A 21,973-nucleotide genomic window follows, 5' to 3' on the forward strand; every position below is an offset into this window, starting at 1 on the left:
GAATCATGAAATTTGGCGGTAAGTATGGTTTCACAGTACAAGTAAAGGAAAAAAACTGATAATTGTTTATTTGTATTTATATATCACAAACAAATATTTTTTGTCATTTTTTTATCCGTCTGTTTGTTTGTCCGTCTGTTAAGATGTTTTTGGTGTATCAAATTCAAATTTATCTCACATACTAAGATATATTGTCCCTCGGCTCCGTAGAATATTACGCTTGTAAGTTAATACAGTCAAAAACTATTGCCATCTATGTCACATATGTTGATATTCGAAAACTCACTGACCGAAACTTGTCGCTGAACTTGGCCGTCTGAGATAATCCGTAGTATGTGATCTAATATTCAACTTAGTTGTAAGTAGTTTATATATAGTATTAATAGTTTTATGTTTCTTTATATTGCAGAGATCGAGTCAGCAGAAGCATGCAAGTGGCTTCGTGCAGCGGGATTCCCTCAGTATGCGCAGATGTACGAAGGTCAGTTTCTGCTGCTTCGTTGAGTTCTTTTTGCAAGCACCTTTCCCTCAGTGATGCAGCCTCCTTTACGCAGTGAAGTCTGTTATTCCTGTGCAATAAACATAAACCACTTTATTGCCTCAACGTAGATTTATATAAAGTCATATTTCTCAGCATAGTTGCAGCGTAACGTTTCTGACAGTGAAAAGCCAAAATATTCTTAATAATCATTGGTAAAAATGGTCAGTACAGTATTGCTACTCGGGTATTTTTGGCTCCAGTTCTTCAACAGAGGATGTAGTTTTTTTGACAAGTTTCCGTAGATAAAAGGAACACTACATAGCCTGACAAAAAAAGTGAAACACTCAGAAGACATGGTCGTAAGTCAATTTAACTTCAAATACGTACTCACCATCGGTAGGTATGTAAATGTTTAGAGTTGCAGTTCTGTGAGACAGGTACAAAGGCCGCGAGAGTGCATAGTTTTATTCGTGTTTGGTGTTGTTATCAGGCCTAATAGTGTATATATAAGTAGCGTGAACAGTGTCAAATGTAGAGTAATCACAGTGAAGGAGATTGAAATGCCGTATAATTGTTTAAGGCAGCGTCGTCAGAACCTGACAGAGTTTGAAAGGAACTTCATTGTCAGTCTTCATTTGGACAGCAGGTCGAATCGTGCAACATCTAAATTTGTGGGGCTTTGGGATATGACAGTGTAACACCACATGTTGCGAACCCTCGCAAGACCATCACTTTCTGTGGCGCGCATGTAGGCGCCGCACAAGACCGAAAACAAGGAATGAATCGATTAGAAATTATTAAGTAATAAATGAGGTGACAGACTGAGGAGCATTTGAGGACGAACAAACGCAGCTGTACTCATAATTTATACTTAAATTTTATTTTAAAGTGCTTTAAAATTCAGTCGCGAATTAAATCTATAGAAGCTTTATAATAATAATTCCTGACGTACAGAATAAACGAAATCTAGAAACTGATTTCAAATGTTCAAATGTGTGTGAAATCTTATGAGACTTAACTGCTAAGGTCATCAGTCCCTAAGCTTACACACTACTTAATCTAAATTATCCTACGGACAAACACACGCACCCATGCCCGAGGGAGGACTCGAACCTCCGCCGGGACCAACCGCAGAGTCCATGACTGCAGCGCCTCAGACCGCTCGACTAAACCCGCGCGGCAAAATGATTTCGGCTGGCTTCATTTTGAGGGGAGTTAATAATTACTCAAGATGGTGCCTACCGTTAGAAACGATTCGAGTTTGAAAGAGTGTCTTCTTGTTAGTGAAGTGCGTAAGAATACAGAAGAACTGCCATTCCGATGATGAGACAGTGCCAGTGTAGGAAACCTCTGGGGCATAAAGGAAGCGGACAGTTTCTCTCGCCGGCCGCTGTGCCCGAGCGTTTCTAGGCGCTTCAGTCCGGAACCGCGCTACTGCTACGGTAGCAGGTTCGAATTCTGCCTCGTGCATGGATGTGTGTGATGTCCCTAGGTTAGTTAGGTTTAAGTACACTCCTGGAAATGGAAAAAAGAACATATTGACACCGGTGTGTCAGACCCACCATACTTGCTCCGGACACTGTGAGAGGGCTGTACAAGCAATGATCACACGCACAGCACAGCGGACACACCAGGAACCGCGGTGTTGGCCATCGAATGGCGCCAGCTGCGCAGCATTTGTGCACCGCCGCCGTCAGTGTCAGCCAGTTTGCCGTGGCATACGGAGCTCCATCGCAGTCTTTAACACTGGTAGCATGCCGCGACAGCATGGACGTGAACCGTATGTGCAGTTGACGGACTTTGAGCGAGGGCTTATAGTGGGCATGCGGGAGGCCGGGTGGACGTACCGCCGAATTGCTCAACACGTGGGGTGTGAGGTCTCCACAGTACATCGATGTTGTCGCCAGTGGTCGGCGGAAGGAGCACGTGCCCGTCGACCTGGGACCGGACCGCAGCGACGCACGGATGCACGCCAAGACCGTAGGATCCTACGCAGTGCCGTAGGGGACCGCATCGCCACTTCCCAGCAAATTAGGGACACTGTTGCTCCTGGGGTATCGGCGAAGACCATTCGCAACCGTGTCCATGAAGCTGGGCTACGGTCCCGCACACCGTTAGGCCGTCTTCCGCTCACGCCCCAACATCGTGAAGCCCGCCTCCAGTGGTGTCGCGACAGGCGTGAATGGAGGGACGAATGGAGACGTGTCGTGTTCAGCGATGAGAGTCGCTTCTGCCTTGGTGCCAATGATGGTCGTATGCGTGTTTGGCGCCGTGCAGGTGAGCGCCACAATCAGGACTGCATACGACCAAGGCACACAGGGCCAACACCCGGCATCATGGTGTGGGGAGCGATCTCCTACACTGGCTGTACACCTCTGGTGATCGTCGAGGGGACACTGAATAGTGCACGGTACATCCAAACCGTCATCGAACCCATCGTTCTACCATTCCTAGACCGGCAAGGGAACTTGCTGTTCCAACAGGACAATGCACGTCCGCATGTATCCCGTGCCACCCAACGTGCTCTAGAAGGTGTAAGTCAACTACCCTGGCCAGCAAGATCTCCGGATCTGTCCCCCATTGAGCATGTTTGGGACTGGATGAAGCGTCGTCTCACGCGGTCTGCACGTCCAGCACGAACGCTGGTCCAACTGAGGCGCCAGGTGGAAATGTCATGGCAAGGCGTTCCACAGGACTACATCCAGCATCTCTACGATCGTCTGCGTGGGAGAATAGCAGCCTGCATTGCTGCGAAAGGTGGATATACACTGTACTAGTGCCGACATTGTGCATGCTCTGTTGCCTGTGTCTATGTGCCTGTGGTTCTGTCAGTGTGATCATGTGATGTATCCGACCCCAGGAATGTGTCAATAAAGTTTCCCCTTCCTGGGACAATGAATTCACGGTGTTCTTATTTCAATTTCCAGGAGTGTATTTCTAAGTCTATGGATTGATGACCTCATATGTTAGGTCCCATAGTGCTTAGAGACAGTTTCTGTCTCAGCAAGCCAACTGGCATCGACGCTATATTTTGAAGGTGTAAGAGCACAATAGAGTGGCGCAAATCAGCCTTTAGAAGGACTAACGGTCGCCACATCTACCCATTCTGTCCTTTTCTTACGAGAACGATCTGCAGCTGCCACCGCGTCATCATTCTTATAGTTTGCTGCCATGCCATAGTAAAATTACCTGTTCATTACTTTGAACATAGATTATTAATGTCGCTCAATTTCGATCGCTTTTGCGATCACTTGCTGATAGCGAGTATATCTCGATACGACAGCTCGGTAGCGATAAGATTCGTCTAATCCTCCGTTTCGCTCCTGTTTCTTTTTCATGTAGATCTGTTTGCCCTTATTCAGCATTCTCTCTCCTGTTAGGACCACCTTTGTCCAGTATCGAAACAAATCAAGCGCCTACTACTATTAGGAACATAGTCGATGCCTTACTGGGTCGGATACTGGGCCAGGAATCAACCTGAAATTCCGGTGATCTGATAATATTTAACTCGTCGGCAAGCGGGGGACGGTTCATTTACTTCGCCTGGGATAAGGAGGACTTGGCCAGAGAGTTAAGATGTGGTAGAATAGGAACGTGGCAGCAATCATACCCGTCGTCTAGGCCCTGGTTTACCACGTCTAACCACCACAATGGGGGATCGTCGTATTGTGCACCAGGCACATTGTAGCACCTTTCCATCTGCGTCTGCCACTCGAGGATAATAACTGGCTCCCTGTAGCATTCTCTGTTATACCACACTAGTGGTCGGAGACTAGTAGTAGAATGGGTAAGAATTACCGTCCTTTGCCTAGGATGCCATTAACACCAAAACACAAACAACTGCGTATGGAGTATTACTGTGACAGGGAAGCATAAACTGTTCATGAACAGGGTCGCATTGTCTTTACCACGGATGACAAACGTCGGCGAGCATGACGGCGCAATGAGGATAGGTCCCTTCCCTCCAATGTTTTTGGAGAGACACAACTGTGTTGCTCCTGGCATGTAGGTCTGAGGAGTCTTCGGGTATGACTTCAGGTCAGCGCTGGTACTGACTGAGGGAAATCCGACGGCATAACAGTACGTCACGGACATCCTGCGTCTCATATGCTACCTCTCATGCGACGGCAGGGCGATGCCATATTTCAACAGGACAATACTCATCCAGATGTGGCAGTGTGTGTATGGACGGTGTGCTTCTTGTTGAGACACTCCCGTGGCCAGTAAGATCCCCAGATCTGCCACCAGTAGAATGTGTGGGACAAGCTCGGACGTCAACTTTGTATCTGTATCAGTACCCAGGCTGTAAAGGATAAGTTACAACAGTTTTCGGCCAGTTTGTCTCATGAGATGATAGAATGGCTTTATGATACCATTCACAATCAAATCAGTGTATGCATGCACTCCAATGGGGTGGAACTTCGTAGTTATAAGTGGGATCATAATGCCAGGATTTTTGTAAACTAAAATAACGTCACATACTCTCTCAACCTGTGAAGTTTCCTTTCGTTTCCTCCTCCCCTTTTGGGCGATATGCTTATTTTGTCACGCATCGTATTTTTTAAAAACGTTACACCAATGATGGCTGTTACTAATAGGTGACACTGATGAGGTTAACACATTTGCTGAAGAAATAGAAAGCACATCCTCAAAAATAACTATTACTACGGATATAGAAGGAGGGAACATGAAAGTGAGTGCCCCAGGTTGTCCAGAAAATTCATATGCAAGTCATCTATGTATGGTTAATATAGATAAATACACTCCTGGAAATTGAAATAAGAACACCGTGAATTCATTGTCCCAGGAAGGGGAAACTTTATTGACACATTCCTGGGGTCAGATACATCACATGATCACACTGACAGAACCACAGGCACATAGACACAGGCAACAGAGCATGCACAATGTCGGCACTAGTACAGTGTATATCCACCTTTCGCAGCAATGCAGGCTGCTATTCTCCCATGGAGACGATCGTAGAGATGCTGGATGTAGTCCTGTGGAACGGCTTGCCATGCCATTTCCACCTGGCGCCTCAGTTGGACCAGCGTTCGTGCTGGACGTGCAGACCGCGTGAGACGACGCTTCATCCAGTCCCAAACATGCTCAATGGGGGACAGATACGGAGATCTTGCTGGCCGGGGTAGTTGACTTACACCTTCTAGAGCACGTTGGGTGGCACGGGATACATGCCGACGTGCATTGTCCTGTTGGAACAGCAAGTTCCCTTGCCGGTCTAGGAATGGTAGAACGATGGGTTCGATGACGGTTTGGATGTACCGTGCACTATTCAGTGTCCCCTCGACGATCACCAGAGGTGTATGGCCAGTGTAGGAGATCGCTCCCCATACCATGATGCCGGGTGTTGGCCCTGTGTGCCTCGGTCGTATGCAGTCCTGATTGTGGCGCTCACCTGCACGGCGCCAAACACGCATACGACCATCATTGGCACCAAGGCAGAAGCGACTCTCATCGCTGAACACGACACGTCTCCATTCGTCCCTTCATTCACGCCTGTCGCGACACCACTGGAGGCGGGCTGCACGATGTTGGGGCGTGAGCGGAAGACGGCCTAACGGTGTGCGGGACCGTAGCCCAGCTTCATGGAGACGTTTGCGAATGGTCCTCGCCGATACCCCAGGAGCAACAGTGTCCCTAATTTGCTGGGAAGTGGCGATGCGGTCCCCTACGGCACTGCGTAGGATCCTACGGTCTTGGCGTGCATCCGTCCGTCGCTGCGGTCCGGTCCCAGGTCGACAGGCACGTGCACCTTCGGCCGACCACTGGCGACAACTTCGATGTACTGTGGAGACCTCACGCCCCACGTGTTGAGCAATTCGGCGGTACGTCCACCCGGCCTCCCGCATGCCCACTATACGCCCTTGCTCAAAGTCCGTCAACTGCACATACGGTTCACTTCCACGCTGTCGCGGCATGCTACCAGTGTTAAAGACTGCGATGGAGCTCCGTATGCCACGGCAAACTGGCTGACACTGACGGCGGCGGTGCACAAATGCTGCGCAGCTAGCGCCATTCGACGGCCAACACCTCGGTTCCTGGTGTGTCCGCTGTGCCGTGCGTGTGATCATTGCTTGTACAGCCCTCTCGCAGTGTCCGGAGCAAGTATGGTGGGTCTGACACACCGGTGTCAATGTGTTCTTTTTTCCATTTCCAGGAGTGTAGATAAATTCACGAACTGATAGATGTATGTTCCTTCGAGACACACCTAGCAAGGTGACGCAGGTGGTTAGCACACTGGACTCGTATTCGGGAAAAAGGCGATTTAAATTCGCGTCTTGCCATCCAGATTTAGGTTTTTTGTGATTTTCCGCTAGAGAAAAATACCGGGACGATTCCTTTAAAAGGGCATGGCCGATTTCCTCCTCCATCCTTAGAACTTTTTGTTCCTTTGATATGTACTGTCTACCTCTGCTCTGGTAGAGAACTGTCCCAGAATTGTTAATATCATATTTGCGGAACTTGTCGTTGGGGTGGCCTTACGGGCGACGGGGATTCATTTCATAGGGTTTCAAATTCATCCTCTTCGGTTGAAAGACAGCGCTCAAATTTCGTAAGACTGGAAACAAATATGTCTCCTAAACTATCGATTTACTGGCCTCCAAATAGAATGTTGGGAAATGTTGTCTCTTATAATTTGAATTTATATTGTTTCCTGTATTCCTCTTGTTAGTCACTTCCAGGAACTGAATCCACTGGTAAACTCCCTCTTCACCTGTATATGAGGGGGAATGTCTTGAGGTACGGATTGGGGTTCAGTAACCACCTTGCTGATGAACAGGCTCAAAAAGATGAGGGAGTGAGCTGTAATCCCGCCCGTATTTTAACCAAGCCTGACTGTGCATTCGTACTCGCATTTTAACCAAATCTGACTTCGACGTCTATGAATGGTAAGTTATTGAGTATAGTGAATTCGTTCTCTTTAAGCTTCCTGAGCAAGGTGGAACAGTTCTTAGGCATTGCGAGATTGCCTTCTCCATAATGTAAACACTGTAAATTAGTAGCTATGTCGTCCGCCATATTTACTAGAGTGCTCGCTACTGGGGCACTATCTGTCGAAATGCCTGAAACTGAGGCTTTTGTAACATTGACGGACAGGGGAAATAATATGGATAGCACACACACCTAGTCCCAAGCAAGTAAACGTACTTGGTAAACACGTGTGAATCGAATATTAGGCAGCTTGGTTGGCGTTTAACAATAGTTGATTTCCCTTATTTATTTATTTTCTTGCCACTCTCTTCACTCTAATCAATTTAACAGCTGATTCGATTTAGGAAAGTATTTCCCGCTCTTCAAATTCTGAAGTTACTACTAGAATAATACCTTGCTTGTGTACTATATAAGTAGGTACCAATGTCACTAAATTGTGCTTTGTAAATAAATCTGATCGTCGTAAGTAGTTGGAGGCGAGTGCATTCATTAAATCCGCTTTTTCGGCCGCGGTGGTCTCGCGGCTCTAGGCGCGCAGTCCGGAACCGTGTGACTGCTACGGTCGCAGGTTCGAATCCTGCCTCGGGCATGGATGTGTGTGATGTCCTTAGGTTAGTTAGGTTTAAGTAGTTGTAAGTTCTAGGGGACTAATGACCACAGCAGTTGAGTCCCATAGTGCTCAGAGCCACTTCCGCTTTGATCCTGTTTTTACTGAGACAGATAGTATTAACAAGTTTGCCTTTACTTTCAGCGTGACCCAAATGTATTAATTTCCCAACAGACATTTGGCGAATATTGCTAAAGTTATCTATTTTACTTTCAATATGAACAGAGTAAGAGTCACAGACGTTTTGTTTATGTCTCTCATTTTTAACTGTAGCATAGTTTTCATTAGCTTTGTAGTAATATCAACACTGTCATTTTCCCATCAGACCGTATACAGTTCCTTTGAATGGGTTAACCATTTTTTACGATACTTGCGAGACTATTTTCTGTGGCAAAGTGTTTGTCATTAACGGGCTGATTGTCCACTTCACTATTTCCGACTACTTGCTGAACTTCAGTACTGACTGCATCCTTACAAAGACTCTTCACAGCATAAGGGGCTCTGGCAACTGCTACAGTAACTGAAGCGTAAGCAATGTCATTACGCTGCAGTACAGGTGAATCGGCTGCCGTCGTAGGTTCGAATCCTGCCTGGGGCATGGATGTGTGTGATGTCCTTAGGTAAGTTAGGTTTAAGTAGTTCTAAGTTCTAGGGGACTGATGACCTCATTTGTTAAGTCCCATAGTGCTCAGAGCCATTTGAACAGGTGAATCAACTCCTTCTCGGTATAACAAGTCGAATGCAGCGACGCCGCCGGCGAACACAGCAGAGACCCACTCCTGACGCCGTGTGCCCGCCGGCACCAGAAGCTGCGCTCTGTTTAGTACAGTATATCTTTGGATGGGGTACAAAAATGCAAAGTTGTACAAGCTATGGTACCTTGTTTCCTGTAGGCCGCAATCCAAGTAGTCAAGAAATACAAACTCTACATCTACGTCGTAATCCGCGAGCAACTTAATGGTGTGTGGCGGAGGGCACTTTTGGTACCACTAATTGAACCCCCCTCCCCTGTTCCACTCGTGAATGGCGCATGGGAAGAATGACTGTAGGTAAGCCTCTGGATTGGCTCCAGTTTCTCAAATTTTCTTCCCGTGTTCACTACGCAAAATTTATGTAGGCGAAAGTAATACGTCGTCCGACTCTTTTCGGAAAGTGCTCTCGTGAAATTTCGATAGTATAACTCTCCGTGAAGCACACACCTCTCTCGCAGCGTCTGCCAATGGAATTCGTTGGCCGGCCGCGGTGGTCTCGCGGTTCTAGCCGCGCAGTCCGGAACCGTGAGACTGCTACGGTCGCAGGTTCGAATCCTGCCTCGGGCATGGCTGTGTGTGATGTCCTTAGGTTAGTTAGGTTTAAGTAGCTCTAAGTTCTAGGGGACTGGTGACCACAGCAGTTGAGTCCCATAGTGCTCAGAGCCATTTGAACCATTTTTTTTGGAATTCGTTGGGCATCTCGACAGCGTTTTCGCGCTCTACTACACGATCCCGTGACGAAACGCCCCACTCTTCGTTGAATCTTCTCTATCTCTTCTATCAGTCCTACCCAGTAAGGATCTCATATTGATGAACGATACTCAAGAATCGATCGAACAAATGCATTATAAGGCACTTCCTGCGTCGATCAGCTACATTTCCTTAAGATTCTTCCTATGAATCTCAGTCTGGCATCTACTTTTCCTACCAATTGTCTTACGTGGTTGTTACTACACATTTTGCGACAGATCCTGTTTCCAGCAGTTTCTCATCAATAGTGTATTTGTACAGTAGTGGATTTCTTTTCCTATGCATTCTCAGAATGCTACATTTGCTTACGTTCAGGGTCAATTGCCAGAGCATGCACCACTCATCTGTCCTCCGAGGTCATTTTAAACGTCGATACTGTTTTCTGGCGTTACTACTTTGTTATAGACGAACGAATCATCTGCGATCAGTGTCAAAGAGCACCCGGCGCTTTGTACTTGGCCAGTTACAGACACTGAAAACAGTAACGGTCCTATCACACTCCCTTGGGGTACTCTGGAAATTACCTTTACTTCTGATGATCTTTCCTTCTTGGAGGCCACAGTCATATAGAATGTTTTGAAAGAAATTTCCACATTTGACTGTTAATTGTTCATTTATTGTACACAATCATGATTTCGTCTTTGTAGCCATTCTCATATGCATGACGAACTGGAAATTAATGAAGCATACATATCATAAAGTGTAGGGCATAGAAACAAGCAGTTATTCCGTATTTGCAAACATTACTTACATGTTAAAATATGTCTGTTCTGTCTGTGACACCTCATCATCGAAAACACGTATTATTAGTATATAGACCATTCGTCGTATTACAGGATACGAGTAAATATCCAAGATATAAAATCTAGCTGACTCGTGCACCATGAGAAACCATTAACATACGATATGGCGTATTTAGCAACTAATATATTCCTGTGGCCTGCATCATCTCTTCTGTTCATCAAATGACGTTGAAATACGACTGGCATGTCACAGACATATTTTAGCATGCAAGTAATGTTTGAAAATACGTAATAACCGCTTGTTTGTATGCCCGACACTATATGATATGTATACTTTATTAATTTCCAATTCATCATGCACCTGAGAATGGCTACAAAGCCGAAATCACGATTGTGTACTATAAATGAACAATTAACAGTCAAATGGTGGCAATTTCTTTAAAAAAAGTTACATCTGTCGATTTTTTACGTTAAGAGCGACGTGTTGAGTTCTGTCTTGAGTCCGGTAGCAAATCCGATACTCAATAAGCTGTTTTTTTTCCTAAACAGCAGTGCGGGATGGTGTCAGATTCCCTGTTGTAGTCAAGGAAATCGTGGTAGTCAACGTGACAAGCCGTTACTCGTGGTTTATCAAAGAGAACGACTGTAAAATGATTATCAGCTCCCCAAACGCCGTACAGCGCCACAACATTTACATAAACACAGAAATACTTGTACCCTACCACAATATGTGTATTATTGCACTTGACCTCCAGCTGCGGTTATCGGAAATACGCGGTGACGTTAAACAAGTACAGTGGTGACTAAGGAAAACGCATCGCACTGAAATGATTTCAAGACAGTTGCGCATATACTCTCAAGTGGTTCGGTATGTCCTAGCGAAATACCACAATAAAAACTCATGAACAGACGACCGATGCCCCGTCAATCCCAGGTACAATAATACTGTGGTCAACTAATATTAGGGCCGGCCGGACTGGCCGAGCGGTTCTAGGCGCTACAGTATGAAACGGAGCGACCGCTACGGTCGCAGGTTCGAATCCTGCCTCGGGTATGGATGTGTGTGACGTCCTTAGGTTTGTTAGGTTTAAGTAGTTCTAAGGTCTAGAGGACTGATGACCTCAGAAGTTAAGTCCCATAGTTCTCAGAACCATTTGAACTAATATTTGACGAAACAGGTCGAATGACTGCGCTACTCTATGTAAACAAGGAAGTGCTCGCAATGAGAGCTCGTCACAAACAGAGATATAAACTTAGACTCTACTATTCAACAGTACTGCACCAACGCTGCCATAAATCAAGTCACAGTGCTGTCCGTGCTATCTGCTTGAAACTTCTATTTTCTAAATGATGCACAATGGTTTTGTCCGACTTGGTAGAACTAGTCACCGCGTCCTGTTTAGGGTTGCCAGTTGTTTATTTCCATCAGTTCATTATATACGAAAATTATGAAGTACACTCAATTTACAGAGGACTGTGGACCCGTACTATGATGAACAATCATCTGTGTACGCATTTGATATGTATCTGTGTAATGAGTGACGTCATGCATATGAACTTCTTACCATGAGTGTTCGTATTTCTCTCTGCAACTGGGCTTCAGCAAAATGTTTATTTCGGTTTAGTCATTCTTCTGTGCTTTTAGCGGGTACCGTGAGAGTTCACACGGCAGCTTTTCAAAGTTACTTAGATCTTTGTTTCTTATCTAGCTGAAGCGTGTTTTCCTGTGTACTATTGTTCCGTAGTCAGCTTTTGGTAATTTTAAGTATTCTTTAGCCTCTATTTCTTCTAATCGACTTTTCTCCTGTGTTTCAATTTTCAAGTGTAGTTTTTTCCTTCGTTCCTCGTATCCAGTTTTCTGCATTACTTTCCATAGCTGTGATGGTGCTCAGCTTTTCGTAGCCGCGAACGGCCCACCGCTTGGTGCCCTTCCCTTTGAAGGTCTGGCCAGGCTTCCTAGTTCTGAAGCTTGATACCTGCCCCCGTCGCAAACTGATATCGCTGTGAGGCAGCCTCATCAGAGGAAAGTCTGATGAAAGCTGGCGCCGAGTAAAGACTCCAGTACAGTCCAGAACAAAACAGTCACAAAAAGAGTGACTACCATGTATATACAGGGTGTTTCAAAAATGACCGGTATATTTGAAACGGCAATACAAACTAAACGAGCAGCGATAGAAATACACCGTTTGTTGCAATATGCTTGGGACAACAGTACATTTTCAGGCAGACAAACTTTCGAAATTACAGTAGTTACAATTGTCAACAACAGATGGCGCTGCGGTCTGGGAAACTCTATAGTACGATATTTTCCACATATCCACCATGCGTAGCAATAATATGGCGTAGTCTCTGAATGAAATTACCCGAAACCTTTGACAACGTGTCTGGCGGAATGGCTTCACATGCAGATGAGATGTACTGCTTCAGCTGTTCAATTGTTTCTGCATTCTGGCGGTACACCTGGTCTTTCAAGTGTCCCCACAGAAAGAAGTCACAGGGGTTCATGTCTGGCGAATAGGGAGGCCAACCCACGCCGCCTCCTGTATGTTTCGGATAGCCCAAAGCAATCACACGATCATAGAAATATTCATTCAGGAAATTAAAGACGTCGGCAGTGCGATGTGGCCGGGCACCATCTTGCATAAACCACGAGGTGTTCGCAGTGTCGTCTAAGGCAGTTTGTACCGCCACAAATCCACGAAGAATGTCCAGATAGCGTGATGCAGTAATCGTTTCGGATCTGCAAAATGGGCCAATGATTCCTTTGGAAGAAATGGCGGCCCAGACCAGTACATTTTGAGGATGCAGGGACGATGGGACTGCAACATGGGGCTTTTCGGTTCCCCATATGCGCCAGTTCTGTTTATTGACGAAGCCGTCCAGATAAAAATAAGCTTCGTCAGTAAACCAAATGCTGCCCACATGCATATCGCCATCATCAATCCTGTGCACTATATCGTTAGCGAATGTCTCTCGTGCAGCAATGGTAGCGGCGCTGAGGGGTTGCCGTGTTTGAATTTTGTATGGATAGAGGTGTAAACTCTGGCGCATGAGACGATACATGGACGTTGGCGTCATTTGGACCGCAGCTGCAACACGGCGAACGGAAACCCGAGGCCGCTGTTGGGTCACCTGCTGCACTAGCTGCGCGTTGCCCTCTGTGGTTGCCGTACGTGGTCGCCCTACCTTTCCAGCACGTTCATCCGTCACGTTCCCAGTCCGTTGAAATTTTTCAAACAGATCCTTTATTGTATCGCTTTTCGGTCCTTTGGTTACATTAAACCTCCGTTGAAAACTTCGTCTTGTTGCAACAACACTGTGTTCTAGGCGGTGGAATTCTAACACCAGAAAAATCCTCTGTTCTAAGGAATAAACCATGTTGTCCACAGCACACTTGCACGTTGTGAACAGCACACGCTTACAGCAGAAAGATGACGTACAGAATGGCGCACCCACAGACTGCGTTGTCTTCTATATCTTTCACATCACATGCAGCGCCATCTGTTGTTGAAAATTGTAACTATTGTAATTTCGAAAGTTTGTCACCCTGAAAATGTACTGTTGTCCCAAGCATATTGCAACAAACGGTGTATTTCTATCGCTGCTCGTTTAGTTTTTATTGCCGTTTCAAATATACCGGTCATTTTTGAAACGCCCTATACCTGCATTACCATAAAAAAAAATGTTGTTGTGGTTTTCAGTCTTGAGACTGGTTTGATGCAGCTCTCCATGCTACTCTATCCTGTGCAAGCTTCTTCATCTCCCAGTACCTACTGCAACCTACGTCCTTCTGTATTCATCTCTTGGTCTCCCTCTACGATTTTTACCCTCCACGCTGCCCTCCAATACTAAATTGGTGATACCTTGATGCCTCAGAACATGTCCTACCAACCGATCCCTTCTTCTGGTCAAGTTGTGCCACAAACTTCTCTTCTCCCCCATCCTATTCAATACTTCCTCATTAGTTACGTGATCTACCCATCTAATCTTCAGCATTCTTCTGTAGCACCACATTTCGAAAGCTTCTATTCTCTTCTTGTCCAAACTATTTATCGTCCATGTTTCACTTCCATACATGGCTACACTCCATACTAATACTTTCAGAAATGACTTCCTGACGCTTAAATCTATACTCGATGTTAACAAATTTCTCTTTTTCAGAAACGCTTTCCTTGCCATTGCCAGTCTACATTTTATATCCTCTCTACTTCGACCATCATCAGTTATTTTGCTCCCCAAATAGCAAAACTCCTTTACTACTTTAAGTGTCTCATTTCCTAATCTAATACCCTCAACATCACCCGAATTAATTCGACTACATTCCATTATCCTCATTTTGCTTTTGTTGATGTTCATTTTATATCCTCCTTTCAAGACACTATCTATTCCGTTCAACTGCTCTTCCAAGTCCTTTGCAGTCTCTGACAGAATTACAATGTCATCGGCGAACCTCAATGTTTTTATTTCTTCTCCATGGATTTTAATACCTAATCCAAATTTTTCTTTTGTTACCTTTACTGCTTGCTCAATATACAGATTGAATAACATCGGGGAGAGACTACAAGCCTGTCTCACTCCCTTCCCAACCACTGCTTCCCTTTCATGCCCCTCGACTCTTATAACTGCCATCTGGTTTCTGTACAAATTGTAAATAGCCTTTCGCTCCCTGTATTTTACCCCCTGCCACCTTCAGAATTTGAAGGAGAGTATTCCAGTCAACATTGTCAAAAGCTTTCTCTAAGTCTATAAATGCTAGAAACGTAGGTTTGCCTTTCCTTAATCTTTCTTCTAAGATAAGTCGTAGGGTCAGTATTGCCTCACGTGTTCCAACGGAAGCCAAACTGATCTTCTCCGAGGTCAGCTTCTACTAGTTTTTCCATTCGTCTGTAAAGAATTCGTGTTAGTATTTTGCAGCTGTGACTTATTAAACTGATAGTTCGGTAATTTTCACACCTGTCAACACCTGCTTTCTTTGGGATTGGATTTATTATATTCTTCTTGAAGTTTGAGGGTATTTCGCCTGTCTCATACATCTTGCTCACCAGATGGTAGAGTTTTGTGAGGACTGGCTCTCCCGAGGCCGTCAGTAGTTCCAATGGAATGATGTCTACTCCGGTGTCCTTATTTCGACTCAGGTCTTTCAGTGCTCTGTCAAACTCTACACGCAGTATCGTATCTTCCATTTCATCTTCATCTACATCCTCTTCCAATTCCATAATATTGTCCTCAAGTATATCGCCCTTGTATAGACCCTCTATATACTCCTTCCACCTTTCTGCTTTATCTTCTTTGCTTAGAAGTGGGTTTCCATCTGAGCTCTTGATGTTCATACAAGTGGTTCTCCTATCTCCAAAGGTCTCTTTAATTTTCCTGTAGGCAGTATCTATCTTACCCCTAGTGAGATAAGCCTCTACATCCTTACATTTGTCCTCTAGCCATCCCTGCTTGGCCATTTTTCATTTCCTGTCGATCTCATTTTTGAGACGTCTGTATTCCTTTTTGCCTGCTTCATTTACTGCATTATTATATTTTCTCCTTTCATCAATTAAATTCAATATTTCTTCTGTCACCCAAGGATTTCTACTAGCCCTCGTCTTTTTACCTGCTTGATCCTCTGCTGCCTTCACTACTTCATCCCTCAAAGCTACCCATTCAAAGCTATGAACAAAAATCGTGTGTGGGCGACGAACTCGTCCATTTACAGATTCCTGATAAGCCTCGAGTACCCGTAAGTCTAATGCTGTGTCACTAAAATGCTGGAAGAGATGCAATATTGCCTCTGCTGCACACACGCTGCTCCCAGCTTACACTTTTTGACTCACCGAGAACCGGCGAGAGACTATAACTCCGGTCGTGTAGTGTAGCAGTGAAGTCTAGGCGAAGAACATAAACGATGGTTATAATCAAACTTCCGCTACTTGAGTCAGAGTAGACGGAAAACTGTTTATCGTATGGGAACCCAACTTACAGGAGTGGTGTTCAGACTGTGGTTTCTTAATTCTGCAATTTTCGATTCGGTTTGCGCGCATATTTCCTTCTTAAATGGATATTGAAAGAAAACGCAATAAGAAATAACCTAATAATGATTACATAGCTTGAAAAGTACATTAAACAGAATTAGCAAAATTTAAAAGACACACATGACAAATCAAATATAAATACGTGTTAGCTGCGTGTTGTATGTTTATAGTGTTGTTCCGTTGGTATGTGCTTTCATGTTCCATGAAATTACTTGTACAGAGCCGGCCGGAGTGGGCGCTACAGTCTGGAACCGAGCGACCGCTACGGTCAAATGGTTCGAATGGCTCTGAGCACTATGGGACTCAACTGCTGTGGTCATCAGTTCCCTAGAACTTAGAACTACTTAAACCTAACTAACCTACGGACATGACACACATCCATGCCCGAGGCAGGATTCGAACCTGCGACCGTAGCAGTCGCACGGTTCCGGACTGCGCGCCTAGAACCGCGAGACCACCGCGGCCGGCGCTACGGTCGTAGGTTCGAATCCTGCCTCGGGCATGGATGTGTGTGATGTCCTTAGGTTAGTTAGGTTTAATTAGTTCTAAGTTCTAGGTGACTGATGACCTCAGAAGTTAAGTCACATAGTGCTCAGAGCCACTTGTACAGAGCATTTTATTGATATGTTCAGCATTCCGTAGTAGATCAAGCATATTCAGTTCGTTTGAACCCTATCATCATTCAAATGATTTGGAGAAATGTTATCATCACTTCCGCATCAGAGTACTGCGATTAGGAACTGGGGCTGGCCACTGTGGCAGAGTGGTTCTAGGCGATTCAGTCCGCAACCGCGCTGGTGCTACGGTCGCAGGTTCGATTCCTGCCTCGGGCATGGATGTGTGTGATGTCCTTAGGTTTAAGTAGTTGTAAGTCTAGGGGACTGATGACCTCAGATGTTAAGTGTTAGTGCTTAGAGCTATTTGAACCATTTTAGGAACGGGGACCACAATCAACATTGCAGAATGTTCAAATATAAATTGCTCACTATTACACTCTTGTAATTTTTACAAGATCTTACGAGTGATCTTCATAGTGTTTGATGTTAATTAATACAAGCTACGCCGGTCCTTTATTAGTTGTGCGATTTTTGGTAAGTGTGAGGTACTGAAATTATTACGCATTTTCGAAGTCAGATAACGTTACACAAATTTGTTTATACCAACGCATAGTTTCACTAAATCATGGGTTGAAGATACTACTCTCATTAAAAGGCAAATATATAAGGCACCTTGCCTTATAAAAAAGAGGTTCCTGCAAGTATATGTCTAGAGAAGAGAAAGGTATGGAACTGAAATGTGGACCATCGAAAATGTAAAAGGATGTTAATAATAATATGCAAAAATAAAGTATGAGATGAAGAAGAACTAAAATGGTTAGATAATGAAAGAAATCTGCGAAACACTCTTGTATTGTACTCCGTCCCCGCCGCAGCCTCAATGGTCCACAACCCCACGACGACTACCGCAGTCCACTTCACCCCTCCGCCGCTCCACACCGAACCCAGGGTTATTGTGCGGTTCGGCCCCTGGTGGACCCCCTCAGGGAACGTCTCACACCAGACTAGTGTAACCCCTATGTTTGCGTGGTAGAGTAATGGTGGTGTACGCGTACGTGGAGAACGTGTTTGCGCAGCAATCATCGACATAGTGTAGCCGAGGAGGAATTAAGGGAACCGGCCCTCATTCGCCGAGGCAGATGGAAAACCGCCTAAAAACCATCCACAGAGTGGTCGGCTCACCGGACCTCGACCCAAGTCCGCCGGGCGGATTCGTGCCGGAGACCAGGCTCTCCTTCCAAATCCGGAAAGCCGTGCGTTAGAGCGGACGACTAACGGGGCGCGCACGAGACAACCTTACCTTAAGAAACGATAAGCTCGTCTGATATCTGCTACGACATCCAGCAACAGTTGACTAGGCTCTGGAAGGACCGGTAGAATGGATAAAACAGACTGACGAAGCTGTTGGGTGTAGTTGTTGCCCAGAGGTGGGAAGGTTGGCTCAAGATGGGAAAAGATGGAACGCAGCATCAAACCAGTCCAAAAACCCATAACTAAAAACATTAAGAATTAAAACAATCAATTGGTGTGGAGTGCAGTGCGCATAATCAAGGGCCTGTTTCTCTTGGCACTATTATGTGCACTATTAGTAGCATACATATCTGTGGCCAGTCCTTATTTTTCGGGGCAGTATGTTCAGAGCGTAGTTCACTCTACAGTCTGCTTTTCTCCCAAATGAACTTGAGGCCTTCAGAGGAGAAAGTGTCGGAGCGGGAGGAAGTATTTACGTGGACGCAGAAACCTCGTGAACTGAGAGTGAGTAGGTTTGTAAATATGACATACTCGATGTTTGTGCACTTCCTGATGCCTGTGGTGCATGTAATGATTCGTCCTGAAAGACGTCAATCCTCGAATACGCAGGGTTGAATGTCTTCAATAGCGAACAATTCAGCGCATGGAGTGGCCTGACTTGGGACCTGAACCTCATATTTAGGGTTCTCTCATGGCAGGCGCGCTACTGCTCGCGGTTAACACTGGATGTGCTGTGTGGCTGTTCGTAATCTCACTATGTACGAGCACTGACGATACTTGTGCAGTACTAAACTGACACATTCACTTTATACATTCCATACTTGTTCTAGGTTTAAACACAACGTTCCTTACTGTAATTATATGTTATATTTTATTTATATCGCAATGTTCTTAGGTTGTTTCCATCTACATCTACATCTACATCCATACTCCGCAAGCTACCTGACGGTGTGTGGCGGAGGGTACCCTGAGTACCTCTATCGGTTCTCCCTTCTATTCCAGTCTCGTATTGTAAGTAGAAAGAAGGATTGTCGGTATGCTTCTGTGTGGGCTCTAATCTCTCTGATTTTATCCTCATGGTCTCTTCGCGAGATATACGTAGGAGGGAGCAATATACTGCTTGACTCTTCGGTGAAGGTATGTTCTCGGAGCTTTAACAAAAGCCCGTACCGAGCTACTGAGCGTCTCTCCTGCAGAGTCTTCCACTGGAGTTTATCTATCATCTCCGTAACGCTTTCGCGATTACTAAATGATCATGTAACGAAGCGCGCTGCTCTCCGTTGGATCTTCTCTATGTCGTCTATCAACCCTATCTGGTGCGGATCCCACACTGCTGAGCAGTATTCAAGCAGTGGGCGAACAAGCGTACTGTAACCTACTTCCTTTGTTGTCGGATTGCATTTCCTTAGGATTCTTCCAATGGATCTCAGTCTGGCATCTGCTTTACCGACGATCAACTTTATATGATCATTCCATTTTAAATCACTCCTAATGCGTACTCCCAGATAATTTATGGAATTAACTGCTTCCAGTTGCTGACCTGCTATTTTGTAGCTAAATGATAAGGGACCTATCTTTCTATGTATTCGCATCACATTACACTTGTCTACATTGAGATTCAATTGCCATTCCGTGCACCATGCGTCAATTCGCTGCAGATCCTCCTGCATTTCAGTACAATTTTCCATTGTTGCAACCTCTCGATACACCACAGCATCATCTGCAAAAAGCCTCAGTGAACTTCCGATGTCGTCCACCAGGTCATTTATGTATATTGTGAATAGCGACGGTCCTATGACACTCCCCTGCGGCACTCCTGAAATCACTCTTACTTCGGAAGACTTCTCTCCATTGAGAATAACATGCTGCGTTCTGTTATTTAGGAACTACTCAATCCAATCACACAATTGATCTGATAGTCCGTATGCTCTTACTTTGTTCATTAAACGACTGTGGGGAACTGTGACAAACGCCTTGCGGAAGTCAAGAAACACGGCATCTACCTGTGAACCCGTGTCTAAGGCCCTCTGAGTCTCGTGGACGAATAGCGCGAGCTGGGTTTCACACGACCGTCTTTTTCGAAACCCATGCTGATTCGTACAGAGTAGATTTCTAGTCTCCAGAAAAGACATTATACTCGAACATAATACGTGTTCCAAAATTCTACAACTGATCAACGTTAGAGATATAGGTCTATAGTTCTGCACATCTGTTCGACGTCCCTTCTTGAAAACGGGGATGACCTGTGCCCATTTCCGATCCTTTGGAACGCTTCGCTCTTCTAGAGACCTACGGTACACCGCTGCAAGAAGGGCGGCAAGTTCCTTCACTTACTCTGTGTAAAATCGAACTGGTATCCCATCAGGACCAGCGGCCTTTCCTCTTTTGAGCGATTTTAATTGTTTCTCTATCCCTCTGTCGTCTATTTCGATATCTACCATTTTGTCAACTGTGCGACAATCTAGAGAAGAAGTACAGTGCAGTCTTCCTCTGTGAAACAGCTTTCGAAGAAGACATTTAGTATTTCGGCCTTTATTCTGTCATCCTCTGTTTCAGTACCATTTTGGTCACAGAGTGTCTGGACATTTTGTTTTGATCCACCTACCGCTTTGACATAGGACCAAAATTTCTTAGGATTTTCTGCCAAGTCAGTACATAGAACTTTACTTTCGAATTCATTGAAAGCCTCTCGCATAGCCCTCCTCACACTACATTTCGCTTCGCGTAAGTTTTGTTTCTGTGCAAGGCTTTGGCTATTTTTATGTTTGCTGTGAAGTTCCCTTTGCTTCCGCAGCAGTTTTCTAACTCGGTTGTTGTACCACGGTGGCTCTTTTCCATCTCTTACGATCTTGCTTGGCACATACTCAACTAACGCATATTGTACGATGGTTTTGAACTTTGTCCACTGATCCTCAACACTATCTGTACTTGAGATAAAACTTTTGTGTTGAGCCGTCAGGTACTCTGTAATCTGGTTTTTGTCACTTTTGCTAAACAGAAAAATCTTCCTACCTTTTTTAATATTTCTATTTACGGCTGAAATCATCGATGCAGTAACAGCTTTATGATCGCTGATTCCCTGTTCTGCATTAACTGATTCCAATAGTTCGGGTCTGTTTGTCACCAGAAGGTCTAATATGTTATCGCCACGAGTCGGTTCTCTGTTTAACTGCTCAAGGTAGTTTTCAGATAAAGCACTTAAAAATATTTCACTGGATTCTTTGTCCCTGCCACCCGTTATGAACGTTTGAGACTCCCAGTCTATATTCGGCAAATTAAAATCTCCACCCAGAACTATAACATGGTGGGGAAATCTACTCGAAATATTTTCCAAATTATTCTTCAGGTACTGAGCCACAACAGTTGCTGAGCCCGGGGGCCTATAGAGACATCCAATTACCATGTCTGAGCCTGCTTTAACCGTGACCTTCACCCAAATCATTTCACAATTCGAATCTCCGTCAATTTCCTTCGATACTATTGCACTTCTTATCGCTATAAACACGCCCCCCCCCCCCTTCACTGTCCAGCCTGTCTCTGCGGTATACATTCCAATCTGAGTTTAGGATTTCATTACTGTTTACATGTGGTTTCAGCCAACTTTCTGTCCCTAGTACTATATGGGCGTTGTGACCGTTGTCGTTGTTTTAGGAAGTTTTACTTGAAGTACGTAAACTAATGTTTGAATATCGTCTTATCAATGATGCAACGAGTATAAATACTGTTAATGAAAGCGTGGAAATGGTTCATCATGTACAGGTCTCCCTAAATCACTTGAGGTAAATGGTAGGTGTTGCTTTTCTCTATTCTTGTGCCAATAGGGCCATTCGTTCGTGTTAAATGTGTAAGACTTTACCC

At 45.0% G+C, this 21,973-nt stretch overlaps 1 protein-coding gene across 2 annotated transcripts in view; it reads left to right on the forward strand.

Annotated features, from left to right (window-relative positions):
- The window catches only part of LOC126299075 (rho GTPase-activating protein 7), a 1,286,633-nt gene that overhangs the window by 1,045,803 nt on the left and 218,857 nt on the right, over window positions 1-21,973 (forward strand). For both annotated transcript variants that reach the window (XM_049990744.1, XM_049990745.1), the window contains exon 9: window positions 410-481. In XM_049990744.1, coding sequence (XP_049846701.1) covers window positions 410-481 — 72 coding nt within the window. The remainder of the gene's footprint in view (window positions 1-409; window positions 482-21,973) is intronic.

The sequence above is a fragment of the Schistocerca gregaria genome, chromosome X (genome assembly GCF_023897955.1).
Source record: "Schistocerca gregaria isolate iqSchGreg1 chromosome X, iqSchGreg1.2, whole genome shotgun sequence".
NCBI classification, from domain to species: domain Eukaryota; kingdom Metazoa; phylum Arthropoda; class Insecta; order Orthoptera; family Acrididae; genus Schistocerca; species Schistocerca gregaria.